The sequence below is a fragment of the Tamandua tetradactyla genome, chromosome 14 (assembly GCF_023851605.1).
Source record: "Tamandua tetradactyla isolate mTamTet1 chromosome 14, mTamTet1.pri, whole genome shotgun sequence".
In the NCBI taxonomy this organism is placed as follows: Eukaryota; Metazoa; Chordata; class Mammalia; order Pilosa; family Myrmecophagidae; genus Tamandua; species Tamandua tetradactyla.
Window position 1 is genome coordinate 36,209,539 of NC_135340.1, and position 16,194 is coordinate 36,225,732.

General features: G+C 39.9%; 1 protein-coding gene across 1 annotated transcript; it reads right to left on the bottom strand.

Annotated features, from left to right (window-relative positions):
* Positions 1–7,724: 7,724 nt before the first annotated feature.
* On the bottom strand, positions 7,725–14,143 carry PNP (purine nucleoside phosphorylase). Its single transcript, XM_077127319.1, has 6 exons — positions 13,961–14,143; positions 11,479–11,648; positions 9,624–9,727; positions 9,269–9,444; positions 8,966–9,156; positions 7,725–8,385 (listed from the first exon to the last, which is right to left on the bottom strand). The coding sequence occupies exons 1-6, from the start codon at positions 14,011–14,013 to the stop codon at positions 8,168–8,170; spliced, it is 912 nt and encodes a 303-aa protein (XP_076983434.1). The 5' UTR covers positions 14,014–14,143; the 3' UTR covers positions 7,725–8,167.
* Positions 14,144–16,194: the final 2,051 nt, after the last annotated feature.

Below are 16,194 nucleotides of genomic sequence, written 5' to 3' on the forward strand. Positions count from 1 at the left end.
TCTTGGGGTTTACTCATATGAAACTTAACCCCACAAAGGATAGGTCAAGCCTACATAAAATTAGGCCTAACAGTCACCCCCAAGACAACGTCTTTTGTTGCTCAGATGTGGCCTCTCTCTCTCTCCAGCCCACAAAACAAGCAAACTCACTGCCCTACCCTTCTCTACATGGGACATGACTCCCTTCCTGGCAACATGGGACAGAAATCCTAGAATGAGCTGAGACTCAGCATCAAGGGATTGAGAAAACCTTCTCCACCAAAAGGGGGGAAGAGTGAAATGAGACAAAATAAAGTGTCAATGGTTGAGAGATTCCAGAGTCAAGAGGTTATCCTGGAGGTAATTCTTACAATAGATATCACCTTGTTAGTCAAGATGTACTAGAAAGGCTGGAGGGAACTGTCTGAAAATGTAGAGCTGTGTTCCAGTAGCCATGTTTCTTGAAGATGATTGTATAATGATATAGCTTTCACAATGTGACTGTGTGATTGTGAAAACCTTGTGTCTGATGCTCCTTTTATCTACCTTATCAACAGAAGAGTAAAACATATGGAATAAAAATAAATAATAGGGGGAACAAATGTTAAAATAAATTTAGATTGAAATGCTAGTGATCAATGAAAGGGAGGGGTAAGGCGTATCGTATGTATGAATTTTTTCTGTTGTCTTTTTATTTTTTATGAATTGATGCAAATGTTCTCGGAAATGATCATGATGATAAAAATGCAATTATGTGATGATACTGTGAATTACTGATTATATACGTAGAATGGAACGATCATAAGTTAAGAATACTTGCGCTTGTTTGTTGTTATATTTTTTTAGAAAATTAAAAAAAAAAAGTACTATCATCAGTTGGAACAAATGTTCCACACCAGGGCTAGGTGTTCGTGTTAAGGTGGTGTATTGGAATCCTGTATTTTATGCATGGTTGTTTTAAACCCACAACATCTTTAATAAAAAATAAATAAATTTTTTAAAATAAAAAAAAACAATTGCTTTACTGCATATAATCAATAACCAAAAGAGAAAAATGGAAAGGTGAATACTTTTCTTCTTTTTAGATTTTTTTTCACTTTTCATTTTGAAATAATTTCGGACCAGCAAAATAGTTGCAAAAATGGCACAACAAATTCCACATATGCACTTTACCCACCTTACACAATGTTAATATCCTACATAACCATAACACGAATACTAAAACTAAGAAATTAACATTAATACAATACTATTAACTAATCTGCAGACCTTATTAAAATTTCATCAATTGCTCGCTAATGTCTTTTTTTCTAGATGTCCAATCCAGGGTCATATACTGTATTTAGTAATCATGTGTCCCTCAGCTTTTGTTTTTCATGACTTTGACACTTTTGAAGAACATTGGCCAGTTATTTTGTAGACTATCCATTTGATTTGGTTTTGCCTGATGTTTCCTTATGACTTAAGTTCAGCAGTTTATTCCTTATAATTAAATTCAGATTATGCTTTCTTGTCAGAAATATCATAAAAGTCATGTTTTGCCTTTCTCAATGCATCATATTAGGAAGTACAGAAAGTTGATAACTTTGATCACTTGGTTAAGATGGTATCTGTAGGTTTCTCCACGCTAACATTACTATTTTTCCCTTTGTAATTAAATGTATTGTGAAGAGATATTTTGAGACTACATAAATATCTTGTACTTTCACCTGCTAGTTTTAGAATCCATTGACTCTTACCTGAAAGAATTATTACTGTGGCCACTATTTGGCAAATAATTTGTCTGTTTCTACTATTCCTTCTACCTTAATTGATTAGAATTCTACTGTAATAGAGAGTTGTCTTTTTTCCTCCATTTACTTATTTATTCAAATATTTATCTATTTCATCATGGATTCATGGATGTGTAAATTCCTTTTAATAGCAATGAAAACATTATCTAGGAATATTCCTAAATACAACAAGAGATCTGAGATCTTTATTGTTAATAATACTGTAAATATATAACTAACATATAAACCTGTAAAATATATTAACAAAAAATAATTTTGCAAAATGAAGAGATATATTATGTTCCTGGATGGAAAAACTCGGATCTCGATCTATATCAAAAAAGTTCATATAGTGTGGGCAACGGAGGCTCAGTGGCAGAGTTCTCGCCTGCCATGCGGGAGACCTGGGTTCGATTCCTGGTGCTTGTCCATGAGAAAAAAAATAGATAAAGGAGAGTTTATATAAATCTATGAAATTTTCACTCGAGAACATCTCAACTACTTTTCTAAGCATAGCCAGGGGAAAAGGAGAAGTTTCCCTAGTAGAAATTAAAATTTATTTTGAAACTACAAATGTTCAAACAGCTTGGTTATTATCGGCTCAAGATTCAGATAGGCTGATGAAATGAAATTGCTAGCCTGAAACAGGCTCTAGTATATATAATACCTTATGTAATAAAGCAAGCATTAAATACCAATGGAGTGTGGGCAACGGTGGCTCAGTGTCAGAATTCTAGCCTGCCATGCCGGAGACCTGGGTTCGATTCCCAGAGCCTGCTCATGCCAAAATAATAATAATAATAATAATGGAGAAAAATGGGTTGCTCAAGTAAACAGTCTTGGGAAAAGTGATCAATTACTGAGATGGTGCGAGAGTATGGGGTGGGGGAACAAACCTCCTAACTAAGCTAAAATAGATTAAAAGCATGAATATTTAGCAATGAATACAGTAAAGTGCCAGAAGAAATGTATATGAACAGCATAAAAGCAATGTAATAAATAAAATTGATTATTTGAAAAGGGTAAACTTCCAAAGGAAAAATAAAAGACACAAAATTAAAATACAAAAAAGGGGAAATTTGCTATTTCCGTATTACAGTCAATAGCTAATAACCTTAGAATATCTTTTCAAAAAGTTCTCATAATTCAATGATACCCAATATAAAAATGAGCAAATAAAATGAACAATTACCATAAAAAGAAATACAAATGACCAACAAATACAAGAAAATTGTTCAACTTTACTAGTAATAAAAGTGCAAATTTCAAAATATCATTTTTGTCTGTCAGATTGACAAAGATGTCAAAAAACCCAACAGGTTGGTGAGTATCCACTGAGATGGCACATTCCCTGGCTGTTAGAGGTGGGGAGGATTGGTTCAATTTTCTTTGGAAAATAATTCAACAATATTTATCAAGAGTTTTTTAAGTAGTAACCTGGTGGAGACAAACTTAACAAGAAGGTTAAAGATATGTGGTCCAAATAAGAGGGGAGTGAGCAGAGGAATTACAGGCCTCAGAAAGGGAAAAATCTAGGAAATTAGACAGGGGAAGGAAGAAAGCTGTTTCCAATCGGTTCCTATATTTTCACGGACACCTTTGGTTTGATCTGTTAGAACTTGATGTTTTGTTAGCACTGTCCTGATTAATTTACATAAAAATAACATTCTGGACTTCCGGGAAGATGGTGGAATAGGATAGGGTGAATTCACCCCTACTTCAAAGAAAAGATAGAGAAGGAACAGAAAAAAGATGGGGAGAGTGATTCCAGGGTGTAAGTGACCTGGGAGGGTCTTCTACAGCACAGAGAGACCCTGGTTGAAAAAGCAGAAGAATTGAGATGCAGAGAACCAGAGACCAGCCAGCTAGTGTAAACAGCCTAGTGTATCCATTTCCAGACGGAGGCTGGGAACCATCAAGAGTGCACAGACATGTTAGTGATCAATGAAAGGGAGGGGTAAGGGGTATGGTATGAATATACATTTTTTTCTGTTTTCATTTTATTTCTTGTTCCATTGTCTTTTTATTTCTTTTTCTGAATTGATACAAATGTTCTAAGAAATGATCATGATGATGAATATGCAACTATGTGATATTGTGAATTACTGATTATAATGTAGAACGGAATGATCATATGTTAAGAATGTTTGTTTCTTTCATATATATTTTTTTAATTTTTAAATTAATAAAAAAATTATTTAAAAAAATAGTCTTTTAAGCAGTCATACCCTTTGATCCAAGAATTTTACTTCTAGGAATCTGTCCTAAAGACCGAATGTAGAAAAAAATGTATGTACAAAGTATTTGTGCTGATTTGAAATTGTTATGCACCCCAGAAAAGCCATGTTTTCTTTCCCAATCTAATCTTGTGGGGCAGACATTGTTTAGGGTGGAAACTTTGATTGGATTGTTTCCATGGAGATGTGACACACCCAATTGGGGGTGTAACCTTTCGATTAGATGTGACCTCTACCAATTCAAAGTGGGTCTTGATTAGTCTACTGGAGTCCTTTAAAAGGGGAAACATTTTGGAGAAAGTTCAGATGTTTGGAGACCGGTTGCTTTAGAACCCAGAGAGACGCAGACATTTGAAGATGCTTGGAATTCCAATAGAGAGCAGATGCCTAGATGCAGATGTTTGGAGATGTAGAGCCTAGCAGAAGTAGTCGTGTGTCTTCCGATAAGATGCTAAGCAAGTCAGAGCCCAGAGTTGTGTCTGGGAGGAGCTAAGTGAAGGCCCACAGACACTTAAAGAGGAAACCACTGGCATCAGAAGCAACAGAACCAAGAATAAGGACCGGGAGATGCCAACTACATGCCTACCCATGTGACAGACAGCAGCCTTTCTTAAGTCAAGGTATCTTTTCCTGGATACCTTTGCTTGGACATTTGTATGGACTTAGAACTGTGAACTTAGTAACTTAATAAATTCCCTTTCTAAAAGCCACTCTACTTCTGGTATATTGCATTCCGACAGCACTTAGCAAACTAATACAGTATTCATTTCAATATTGAAAATAAAATAAATACCATAGAATATATGAAGATATTAAAAATATTTCTGAGGAATTTTTAAAGGTGTGTGGAATAGTTCATGATAAAATATTCAATGAAAAAAAATAAAATGTCTATTTACTATACAATCCTAATAGTATACTGTATACAGCTGTATATGGATGAAACAAAGATAGGAAGGAAATACTTTTCACCAATCAACATGTTAACAGTAGATATCTCTGGGAAGTGAGACTATTGATTTTCTCTTTTATTCTTTACTGTGTTTTCCAAATGTTTCACAATGAGCAGGTACTACTTTTATAACCTGAAAGAGAAAGCCAGTATTTCCTTTTTAAAGAAAATGTAAAAATCACAAGAGTTTAGAGAGAATGTAATAATTGCTTGATATATCTTCGGCATTTTATAGACCCAGAAAGCTTATATCACTTGCTCCAAAACACAATGACAGAGCCAGGATTGCAAATCAGCTCCCCAGAAACAGATACCAAGCCTTGTTTTTCCTTTTATTCTTACCACCACTAACGTGAAAAGTTTAAATAACTATTCTTGTCTTATTTCTCGTCATATATGATCCCTTCAATGAATGAGGCACTTTCATTCTTTCCTTCACCAGCGGTAGCACTGGTAGATAAAAGATGAAGAGTACCCAATATGGATCACATCTTTCCAAGGTGTCAGGAGAAACTCTCAGTACCTTGAGATGTGGTCATGAAGGGGGTTCACTGCCATATCTCAAACTTTTTCACCTTGTGCAAGCTTAGATCTTGCTTGCACAAAATCTTTTTAATCCATTTCACTGTTCTATGGCACAGGAATGGTTCTCGTGTGAACTTTCTTGGGGAGCCCTGCTGGATAAATCAGAGTTCTTTCCTGTTTCCACTGCAAAGCAGTTCTTAGTGAAAAGCTATCAGCCCATAAACACTCGACCTGAAAAAAATTCTCCTGGATCAATTCTACTATTCTATGACTACAGTGTGATTTTTCCCTACCAGTCCTTAGTTTAAAAGCCTTGGATGGTTGGCCATCTTGCCTAGAAAATAAGGTTTTTACTACTCAGCCTGGTATGAGAGCCAAATAATCCAGTTCCTCTCCACTACTTCCTGCTACTTCCATTCATGGTTTCAATTTAATCATTTCAATCTGATTACATATTTTTGAATTTACATTTAAGGTAATGACTTCTGCCACATCCTCTCCATATATCTTTCCTCTGAGGTCTAAATCAAGTTTCATCAATCCTTTTCCAGCTCCCAACCTAGTTTTAATTTTCTTCTCAACTACTCATCCTTCAAGACTAAACTTAAAGTTGCATATGAAATTTACCCTAACCAACCCAACCCTCACTGACCACTATACACAATCCATCTCTTTGGGCTCCCACAACATGTGACTTAATGCCTATTTGATACTGCCTTAAATAACAGCTACCGGTTTTATAGGTCTCCTTTAAAATTTCTGAGCACTTGAGAGAAAAACACCATCTTTATATTCACTCATTTTAAAATCCACTTAACTGAAAACCTCATATAAAAACATTCAACAACTTGATTAAATAAGCTACCCTACTAGAATCATACTTGTGCATATATCTACAGGATACACAATACCTCATTCTCTCAGAGAAAAAAATAGATACCAGCAGATTGCCTAAACGTCCAGGCAGCGTTTTAGAAGAGGTGGGTGGAGGTACAATGAACTGATGAAAGGAAGTGTGGTGACAGGGCACCGCTTGGATGTTTTCTTTGTGCTGGGCTCAGCTAAGTAGGTGGATTGCCAAAGGAAAGATGGTTTGAAAGGTTTCTTGTCCAAAATACCTCCTCCATGCTGTATTACGAATAACTGGAATGTCATCACTATTGGAGATTTATCCACCCACCTTTGTTCTCAAAAGGCCTGGAATAGTGTGGTAGATTAATTTCAAGCACACCAGGCAGCTGGATGCAAGTTGATAAGTGAAGATAATAGTACAGTGAGCCAACCAAAGGCAACGCCTAGATGGCAGGGAGGCTCTGACCAAACAGAAGTAAATAGAAAAAGACGGTCAAAAAATGAAGCAGTGTGGAGAATTTCAGCTAAGAACAGAGACCATCAGAAGATAGAAATATGGCAGATATTGGCTAATTAGAGCTGAAGGGATACAGATTGTGCAACAGGACTGATTGTAAAAGTTCAGAAATGAATAGCACAATACTTCCTAACTATAATACAATGTTAGTACACTGAATAAAGCTGAATGTGAGAATGATAGAGGGATGAGGGCTGGGGGCACAAATGAAATCAGAAGGACAGATGATAAAGACTGAGATGGTATAATCTAGGAATGCCTAGAATGTACAATAATGACTAAATGAAGAAATAAAAAAATGCTTTTGTGAAAAAAAAGTGAAGCAGTGGAAGGTAAGGTACTCAAAGAGCAGAAGCTGGATATGAACCAACTTTATAGGTTCACCTGGAGCTGGCAGGAATCTGTTCAGCAGCGGGGTGGCTGGCAGCAAAGGGGAGTCTATCACATTGTAGGAGTATGGTTACCATTAATTATGACAGAGGTTAGAGAAGACAGGAGAGAAAAAAAGCAAGAATAAGTATGATGAGGACCTTAACGAGGAAGCAGCAAATAAGGGGCAGAAGCTGAGATCAATGAACTAATTTGATATTCATGCAAGAGCAGACAGTGAGTGAAGCAATCAAAAGACAAAGGAACAGAAGTAAAACTAGATTGAGAGAAATGCATCATGTGCCAGAAGGTAGCCCTTTCTTCCTCACTTCTCATGAACTTCCCTACCCATTTTCATCATTTTGTCTTTCCTTCATTCATCCTTTACTCACCATATTTATCTAAGTTCTTAGCTAGCTATCTGAGTAGCACAGTCACACAAGACCTGTGGTCTCTCAGCTTTTCATGCCAATTTTGGCCTGAGCCCCCATACTCATCCCAAGTTACGCAAAAATGAAGAATTTATTTTATATTTTTCTCTTTATTTAAAAAAAATGGCATTAAGGTTTAAGAGGTTTTGGTTTGGTCCTTGTGTGGTCACCAGTGCTAAGAGGATGGCAGAACTGAGTCCCCAGGAATGTAAAAGTGCTGCTTTAAAGTTAGTAGCAATCACAGTGGCAAGATTGAAGGCCCAGGTCAAATTATGGACAATATCCACCAATACGCAGTAGGTCATAGGCTCCAGCTCTAGGGGATCAACCAGAATGGAAACTCCTTTGAGAAGATAACTGAACAAAATAGGATCTGGCACCAAAAGGGTTCGGTGAGAAGTGGGGGAATGTGGAAGATAGGGATTCTCCTCTTTTTTCTGCTACTACTTAAAGATAGAAGCAGGGGACCCCAATGAGGTAGCAGCTACTTAGATCCCTTAGTGGAGGGGCTGGCCAGATGGCTCCGAGGCCAGTCAAATGGCATTGCCAGAGGGTGGAATGCTAGCCAAAAGAATGGAGACAAACTGTTCCAACTTCCGCGCAGCTTGTTTCCCAGATTCCAGTACTTCCTCATGATTTGCCTTCTCTAAACTTTCATAATTCATAATAACCTTGTTAGTGATAAGAGAGAAGCCAAAAACTCGAAGTCCACAGTGCCGTGCAACTATAACTTCTGGTACTGTGCTCATGCCTGATAAGGAGAAAGAGGAGAAAAAAGTGTTAAGATCAGCAAGATTCTTCCTTTTTAGCCTCACCTCCTTTCATTACCTACTCAGAATTTTAAATCTCAAATACTCTCTTCAAAATCCAAAGAACCACTTTCATTGTTGGTATTGCAAAAAATAATAAGTGAGACCTCGAAGGGCCTTAAATGTTTTCACAAATATTATCAATGCAATGCTTAATTATTATATTCATTTGTAGTAATTTTAAGTTCAGTTCCAATGATCCTACGCCCTCTTCAAGCCAGAATCACAGGAGGTAGCCATAATGACATTTGTTACAATAATACTTAGAAATAATCATCGAGTCATGGATAGCTCAGTAGCATTGACTTTCATGGTAAGTACTATCTACAGCTGTTGTAAAAGCCTTTGGTGTTAAATGGAGAGGTTCGATAATATAAAAAAAACAAGCCTTGCCACTTCTATCTCCCTAGAAGTCAGCTTAGCGTGCTCTTCCCTTAAATCAGATCCCATCTACTCCTCCTCCCCATCCCTATTTACAAGATCTCTCCTTCTTTAAGCTTTCAGCCAAATTCCCCTTCTTACCAACAGCATCAGCCCCAAGCTTCCGCAGCAGACGAGACTCTGCAATGGTCTCAAAGTTGGGGCCTCCCAACATCACATAGGTGCCTTCCTGTAACTCTCGCTGCTCCCCCATTTGTTTCCAGGCAGAGTGAGCCTTCTGCATCAGATTGCGATCATAAGCATCAGACATGGCAGGAAAACGATGGCCAAACCTAAGGCACAGATGGAAGGATAACCTCAGATTAAGTGCAAACTGTGAGTTCTCTCCTGACTTCTAAGTCCTTAAGTTCCACCCATCTATAAACAAAGGGGCAACATATGTACCTTTCATCATTGGGGCCTCTGAGAGGGTTCTGACCACAGAAACCAGGCATGTTAATATGATCACGGATCAACATGATATCTCCAACCTCAAAGTTGGGGTTGAGCCCTCCAGCTGCATTGGTGACCAGTAGGGTGTCCACACCCATAAGCCGGAAAACCCTCACTGGGAATGTTACCTTTAAAAGCAAAAGATCAGAAAGGGTTCTCAAAATCTCATCAATTCACTGACACAGATAGCAATGATAGCTCCCCTTATGGTATCCATCATGAAAGAAGAGAAGATGAGAACCAAAAATCTACCTAGCTCAGGTAGCTAGGTAATAAGATAGGTAGTCCTCTGGTCTTCCTAATTTACCTTCCAGAGTGGGTAGCCTTCATAATAATGGAATCTGCCCTGCATCACCACACAGGGGCAGTCTTTCAGGTACCCAAACACCAATCGTCCAACATGTCCTGGTACTGTACACAAAAAAGAAAGGAAATGAGTAAGATGATGTTTTTATCAACACATCCATTGAGTATCACTATGGCCATTCACTTGTCCTCAATGCATAAGTATATCATTAAGCAAAAAAGTACATATTATCTCTGTCTTCAGAAAGGCCAAGTCAGATGCAGGGGACATTAATCATAATCATACAAGTAAGTATGTAAGTACAACATGAGATTAGAGCTACGGAAGGATAAGGATGTTCAATGGGGAACATATATCAAAGGAAGGAAAAACACTTCAAAGACATTTCAAAAGAATGAGAAAGCCATGAGTAAAAAATGAGTTAAAGATAGAATAACGGGCTAATAAGGAAGGAAATGCAGTAATTGTAGACTTTCAAAAAATTCAGTTCTCAAAAGCTAAATATTCTGACTCCAAAAAGAGCTCAAAGGTCTACTCTGGGTTCCAAAAGAGCAGGCTAGTGAACAGGTAAACTAGAAATCTGGACCCTTGTTTGAATCTCCTCCCTTATGACCACAAAATATTCCTTGCCATTCCTATCTTTGCGGGTGAGAATACATGCCCATGTTGGGGCATGCAAGGGCTTGGAAGGGCAAAGATAACACTCCACATAGACATAATTACCATTATTACCATTTTCCTTATCTGGCAGTCTCCTCTAATGGGCATGGCCAGCCTCTCTCTTAGGGAGAGCCAAGAGGAACGTGAAGGGATGTCCAGAAACAGAGGAGTTTATGAAAAAACAGTCATACAGCAAAAAGTGATACAATTAGGAAAACCTAAGTGGAGTACAAAAAATAAATGGGTTGATAAATTTTTAAAATTACTCTACTGATCACCATGCAGTGCCCTTCTCACTGGGTGTAGGAGTGGCAGATAGAGCTAATACTATCCTTTTTAGAAGCTATGCCCTTCTTCTATTATTTCCTTCTCCAACCCCCATTCTCACTTCCCTGCTCAGGTCTCTGGTCTTGGTCCAAAGGGTTTGAAAAATATTAAGTAAAACTCTTTAACTCTCCAGGGAAAAGAAAAAACAATATAGAAATATGAGAAATTAATATATAAACCACAAGAAGTTAAGCACCTGAGAAATTAATGAGTAAACCAAATAAACTACCTTTGTCCATTTACTCACCCTTATTTTAACTGATGCTTTTCTAAGTCAGGGCTTTCTGGCTATTAGAATGCTGAGTAGTAAAAAAAATATTCTCCTCATCAGATTTCTGTTGTATATAGGAGATATCCTGCCCCTTTCTCTTCTAAAGGATTCATTAGAATCAGGTCTCATGTATCTATATATTATCTCTGCATGTCTGTAAGGACAAGGCACTCTGGAGAAATGGGGAATGGCAGAAAGACACAGGACAGGGGAGGCTTAACTTTTTCCTGGAAGGTTTCAAAAACTGCTTTTTCCCTTTAAGCTGCAAGCTGGAAGAGATGTGAGGGGTGCGTGTATATGTGGTGATGAGGATGGAAGGGAAACACACTGAGAGGTGTTAAAGAGTCAAATAAGCATCAGAAAGATGTCATCACATAGTTTCATGTAGGTGTACATGCCCTGACTGTTATGGAATCTTTATTAGAGGAATTTCCTGCTAGTCCCTCTGATTCATTGTGAGCTTTTTTCCTATCTTACAATATTTGCCACCAATCAAATTCTGTAGAGTATAACCAGATATTTCAGAATCCAGATATAGAAGCACTTGCCTTCATGGATTAAGTTTCACAGAATTCCCTCTCCATCCCCTGACTATACCTGTACTTTGAGGAAAGTTGGGTATCTCACTGTAGTTAAAGCTCTGGGCCTGAGTTACTGTATCAGCCAGACCTCCTAACCCAGAACCACAGATCACTGCCACTTGAGGTCGGTGCTTGGTGTGGGATAGAAGCCATTCTGCAGTATGCTGGTAATCTTCATATGTGAATCTAGAGGAAAAAAAAGAAAATCAAGGTGAGTTGTGCTGCCACATTCTGAGGGCATCACAAAATAATACCTAATGTCTCTCAATGAAGTTGTCAGAAAAGCTGGCCAAAGAGCTGCCCAGAGAAGAAGCTCTTCTCTCTCATAGGAGGTCACACTATGCTTCTCCACCCACCCCTCTCTCTGGATACTGCCCACCAAAAGTCTGACATGAATGCCCCTCTAGTCCAAAGCTTGATGAAAGTTAACGAAGTCTGTGTTTCCAATACTAGCCTCAAATCAACATTGCTACGACTGGCAGGTTTAATATCTTGCTTAATGGCAAAGATTTAGGAAGGAGAGACCACAGGGTTTTTTGACAAGGTGGGGCAGTGAAACAATTAAATCAAGTAGAATGAAGGGACTAGGCTAGGAGGAAGGGTAGGAAAGCACTCACACAAATGGATTAAGACCTCCCACAGGGCAGGGTTAAACCTAATAAAATCCTCCTTAGTACTCTCCCTCCCCTCCCCACCAGACCACCCAAAATGTAATCAAGACTAACTACCTTGAGGGCCTCTACAACCTGATCCCCTTTTGGACACTCACATTTCAGTTTCTCCCTCAGCCAAATTTAAGGGTTCCTTTACAATTTTTCCGATTGACAAAAAAGAGACGGGACAATTCCTATGAGATTTAAGTGCCAATCCTAGTTCTGGAATCCTTATTTCTGGATTTCCCAGGCCACAGAGGACCCTGCCATTTGAAATTGCAAGGAGTTAACTCAAGACCACAGAAGCTATTGCACAAAAGAGGAGATAGGGTACAACACTGGTTTGTCAAAGGCTGGGGCATATGCTTCTCAGCAGGAACATGTTTAAAGTAAGTTCTGAGACCCACCCCTACAAATTTGTACTTCCAAGAGGCCTCAGAATCTATATTTGTATAAAAGTGTCCCAAGTACTACTGTTTCAAAAGCCAGGTTTAGGAACCTCTGGTCTAGAAAAGAGCAGACCTCAATCTGGATTCTAGTTTTAATTTTGTCTTTAAAAAATTCTTTCCTTGGGTACAAAGCAAGGGGATGCATAAGTAGTCCTACCTACCTTAAAAGCTCAGTTTTAAAAATGAATTAAAAACTTTCTAACATGGCTCAGCAGGCAGAGTTCTTGTCTGTCATGCTGGAGACCTGGGTCCATCTCCCAGTGCCTGCCTATGCAAAAAAAAAAAAAAAACTTTCTAACAAGCTCCAAAAACCACTGGCTCTTCCACACAGCACTTGAAACTTTTCTCCTGCTTATCCCCTGCCGGTGGTATTTCCCATGCCCATACCCAATGTCCTTTCTCTTTGCCCTTCAGGGAGCTAAGAAATAGGGAGACCAAAAGGCATACACTTGCCCAGAACACCTACACTCAGCAAGAATCAACCCAGGGCTTTCCTTGGAATTACATCTTCAATTCTCTTGCATTCATCTGGGAAAATTAAAGGTTGGGAGGGGAGGGGGAAGGCAGACCTGAGGTGACAGAGCTGAACACAACTAACCAAGTCTCCAGAGGAAATTATTTTCTTCAAAAGAAGAACCTGGGAAAACACAGACAACTCCACAGTACGCCAGGCAACCCTGAGGAAAGTAGTTGGGTAATGGGCAGGTAAGGGGACAAAAGAGCTGATGAGAAGAGAAACACTGCAGGGGCCAGGTAGGGCCAACAGAGAAAACAATGAAACAGCAAGAGGTGCAAAGGAAATGAAAATTGTTCGAAGCCAGTGGCCATTTAGCCAGAACTCAAAGGAGTTTCTCATTAGCCATCAGTCTCCCAAGAACACTCTGGATCCCTGGGCATCCAAAAGTCACCGTGATCCCAAGTGCTGGAGACTTGGACTGAGAATTCGAAGAGCAGAGAGAAGGGTTTTCAGATGTGTGGATCTCAGCACCAAAGTGTGGCAACTTTGCCTAGACCCTAGAATGGCGGGGGGGTGAGGGTGTCTGTGAAGAGCACATGGGGAGCCGATACTTTCCCCTAGGTAGAGTTGGGGGCTATGCCTCCCTCCCAAAAGACACATATATCGGTTCCTTTTACAGGAAGATTACATTACACTAACCTGTCCCCTTCTCGCTCCGGTGGCGCCACCTCCCTGCTCGATTCCCGCGCGCGCCCCAGCCTGCGCTGAGATAGCTTGCCCCACCGCTCCCGGCACCGGGCTGCACGCCAGGCCTCTCTGCATCCCCAAGGCACTCACTCCCTCTCCCACCCCCTTGGGACCCAGAGTGTCGGGTTCCCAGGTCTAGGTGACGCTCCTTTCCCCTCCCCAAGGGTCCCAGGGGCTCGGTGCCCTTCTCACTCTTTCTCCATAGTCCCGTCTGCGCCTTCTCCCTGAGCTGGCCGTAATCCCATCCGCTGAGCTGCTGCCGCTGGGTGGGGTTGGCACTGAGTGCGTTGCTCTCTCGGCGCTGGTTTATATCCCCAGCCCTTGAAGAGTCCCCAGCCAATGGCAGCCGAGCATGCAGCCAGGCCCCATCTCCATGGTGAAACACCCTGATTCAATCGCTGAAGACTGGGCGGTAAAACTAATGAGTTCCACCTCCCCGCCCTAAACCCTTTCCCTCCTGGGCTCCCAGCGTGGAGGCACCACACGTATACCTTTCGGCAGGGAGGACTATTTCAAAAGAGAAAATTGCAAGCCTTAGATGGGGCAACACCAGAATAAAATTGAGCCTGTGTCCAAGTTGCTTCCTGGACAAGGGAGACTGGGTTCTCTTTGGCCACAGTGCCGGAGGCGACAGAGGTTTCGAAAATATGGGTTTTGAATCCAGGCCCAGATGGGGAAAAGAAAAAGTTCTAGGGGCAAGAATTCCTCAGGCCTAGACACAAAGGGGTGGGAGGGTGTTGCATATAATCCCATGATTTAGTCAGTAAGAACAACCCAAGTGACTACAGATCTCCTCCCAAGGTGAAAATTCCTGTAACAGAACAATATAATATGATGTCTTTGCAAGATCCGCCTATTTCCTCTCCCCACTTTTACAACTTTAATCAGCCTGATATCAAATCACAAATGAATGACCCTGTGCCTTATTGAAATTCTCTCCCTGTTCCCTCTCATGAATTCTAATCTTCCCTGTTCGCCATTTTAATCCCTCCATAGCCTGTGGCTATGTCCCTGAGCTGTTCTGGAGCTAGCCACCCCCTGTTCTGATGGGGGTAGGGGTGAAGGTGGGGTGAGAGTGGAGGATGGGGTGCAGTGACACTATGTTATAAAGAACTGAGTCCAGTGCCCAATAAATCATTATTATTGTTGTTGTTGTTATGGGTTTTATTGTTAAAATTCTTACTATGCTTATTATTTTAGCAGAGGCAGCAACAGAATGATATAAGAGTAAAGTTTCCCCTTTGTAGTGAGACAATGAAGATTTGAAACATTGAAAACATGATTTTAAACGATGGATAAGACCAGCCATAAGTGAAAATTTACCCAAGGAACTATCCATCAATATGTGACTGTTGAAGGATTTTTTAATGCCCTAAATCCAACCCAATTTTACCCAAACGACAGGATTAGAATGTGCTTATAACTAAGAAAGTTCAAACCTAGTCCATTTCTTTTAACAAATTCTGTCTAAAGCAAGTATATGCAGACCAAAAGATGATGATATTTACTTTATCTACAAAAGAGAAATTGGGGGCAAGGCTTAGCTGTAAGTAGTGTTTCTCCAGCATCATGTGGAGGAGCGTCTGATAGATATAAACATTCCAGTCACCAAAGAAATGTACTTTTATGTGACAGGCAAGGACAGTTTCCCAGGGCATACCTTGACTAGGTGACATAATCTTCAGAACTACACAATATAATTTATTCTGAATTCAAGTTCACATCCAACCTTCTAATCTCTTTAATCTCCTCTAACTCCCTAATCTCTTAGACCACAGATTCACCAGTAGCCTTGAAAAGAGACTACCCTATGAGGCCTAGTAGGCACCACATCTGTAGTGCATAGTCTATCAAACAAGAGAGCCCAGGCTCCGTTACATTGAACCCTGTCTCAGACTTCTATACTCTGTCTGCATCTCTTACTGCTTTCTGCAGTTGGTTTTGAGCCTCTAACAGGGAAGGTTCAGCTATTGTAGGTCTGCATGTATCCACTGGACTGTGAACATGAGTATATGGGAGTTACTCAATGGCCAAATATATGAAATGCCCATTATCCCTCCTTAGCCAAATCCTAATACTCTATTCCTTTATCAGCCTTGTGATCTGTTTTCAACACTCCAGTCCAGAGGTTTCCAATTTCTCAGTTCACAGTGCCTGTGGGAGCACTGCAACATTTTTCACATAATTTTAAATATAAATTGAAAGGAAATATATTTTTATTTTATTCTTAAACAGCCACAAATGGGGGGTGCGAGGGTAGTTCAGTGGTAGGATTCTCGCCTGCCATGCAGGAGATCCAGATTCGATTCCTGGCCCATGCACTTTCCAAAGAAACCAACAAAACAAAAAGCAAAACAAAAATTCAACAAATGGTGCTGCAATAAAGGGGATACTCACATGGAAAAAGAATGAAATGTGACCCCACC

What these genes read in the sequence shown, in the direction of transcription:
- PNP (XM_077127319.1), bottom strand. Translation starts at nt 14,013, where the DNA reads ATGGGATTACGGCCAGCTCAGGGAGAAGGCGCAGACGGGACTATGGAG. An exon ending in AAGGCTACCCACTCTGGAAG is followed by an intron (nt 9,445 to 9,623) that starts GTAAATTAGGAA and finishes TTGCTTTTAAAG; the next exon opens with GTAACATTCCCAGTGAGGGT. An exon ending in AGAGGCCCCAATGATGAAAG is followed by an intron (nt 9,157 to 9,268) that starts GTACATATGTTG and finishes TCTGTGCCTTAG; the next exon opens with GTTTGGCCATCGTTTTCCTG.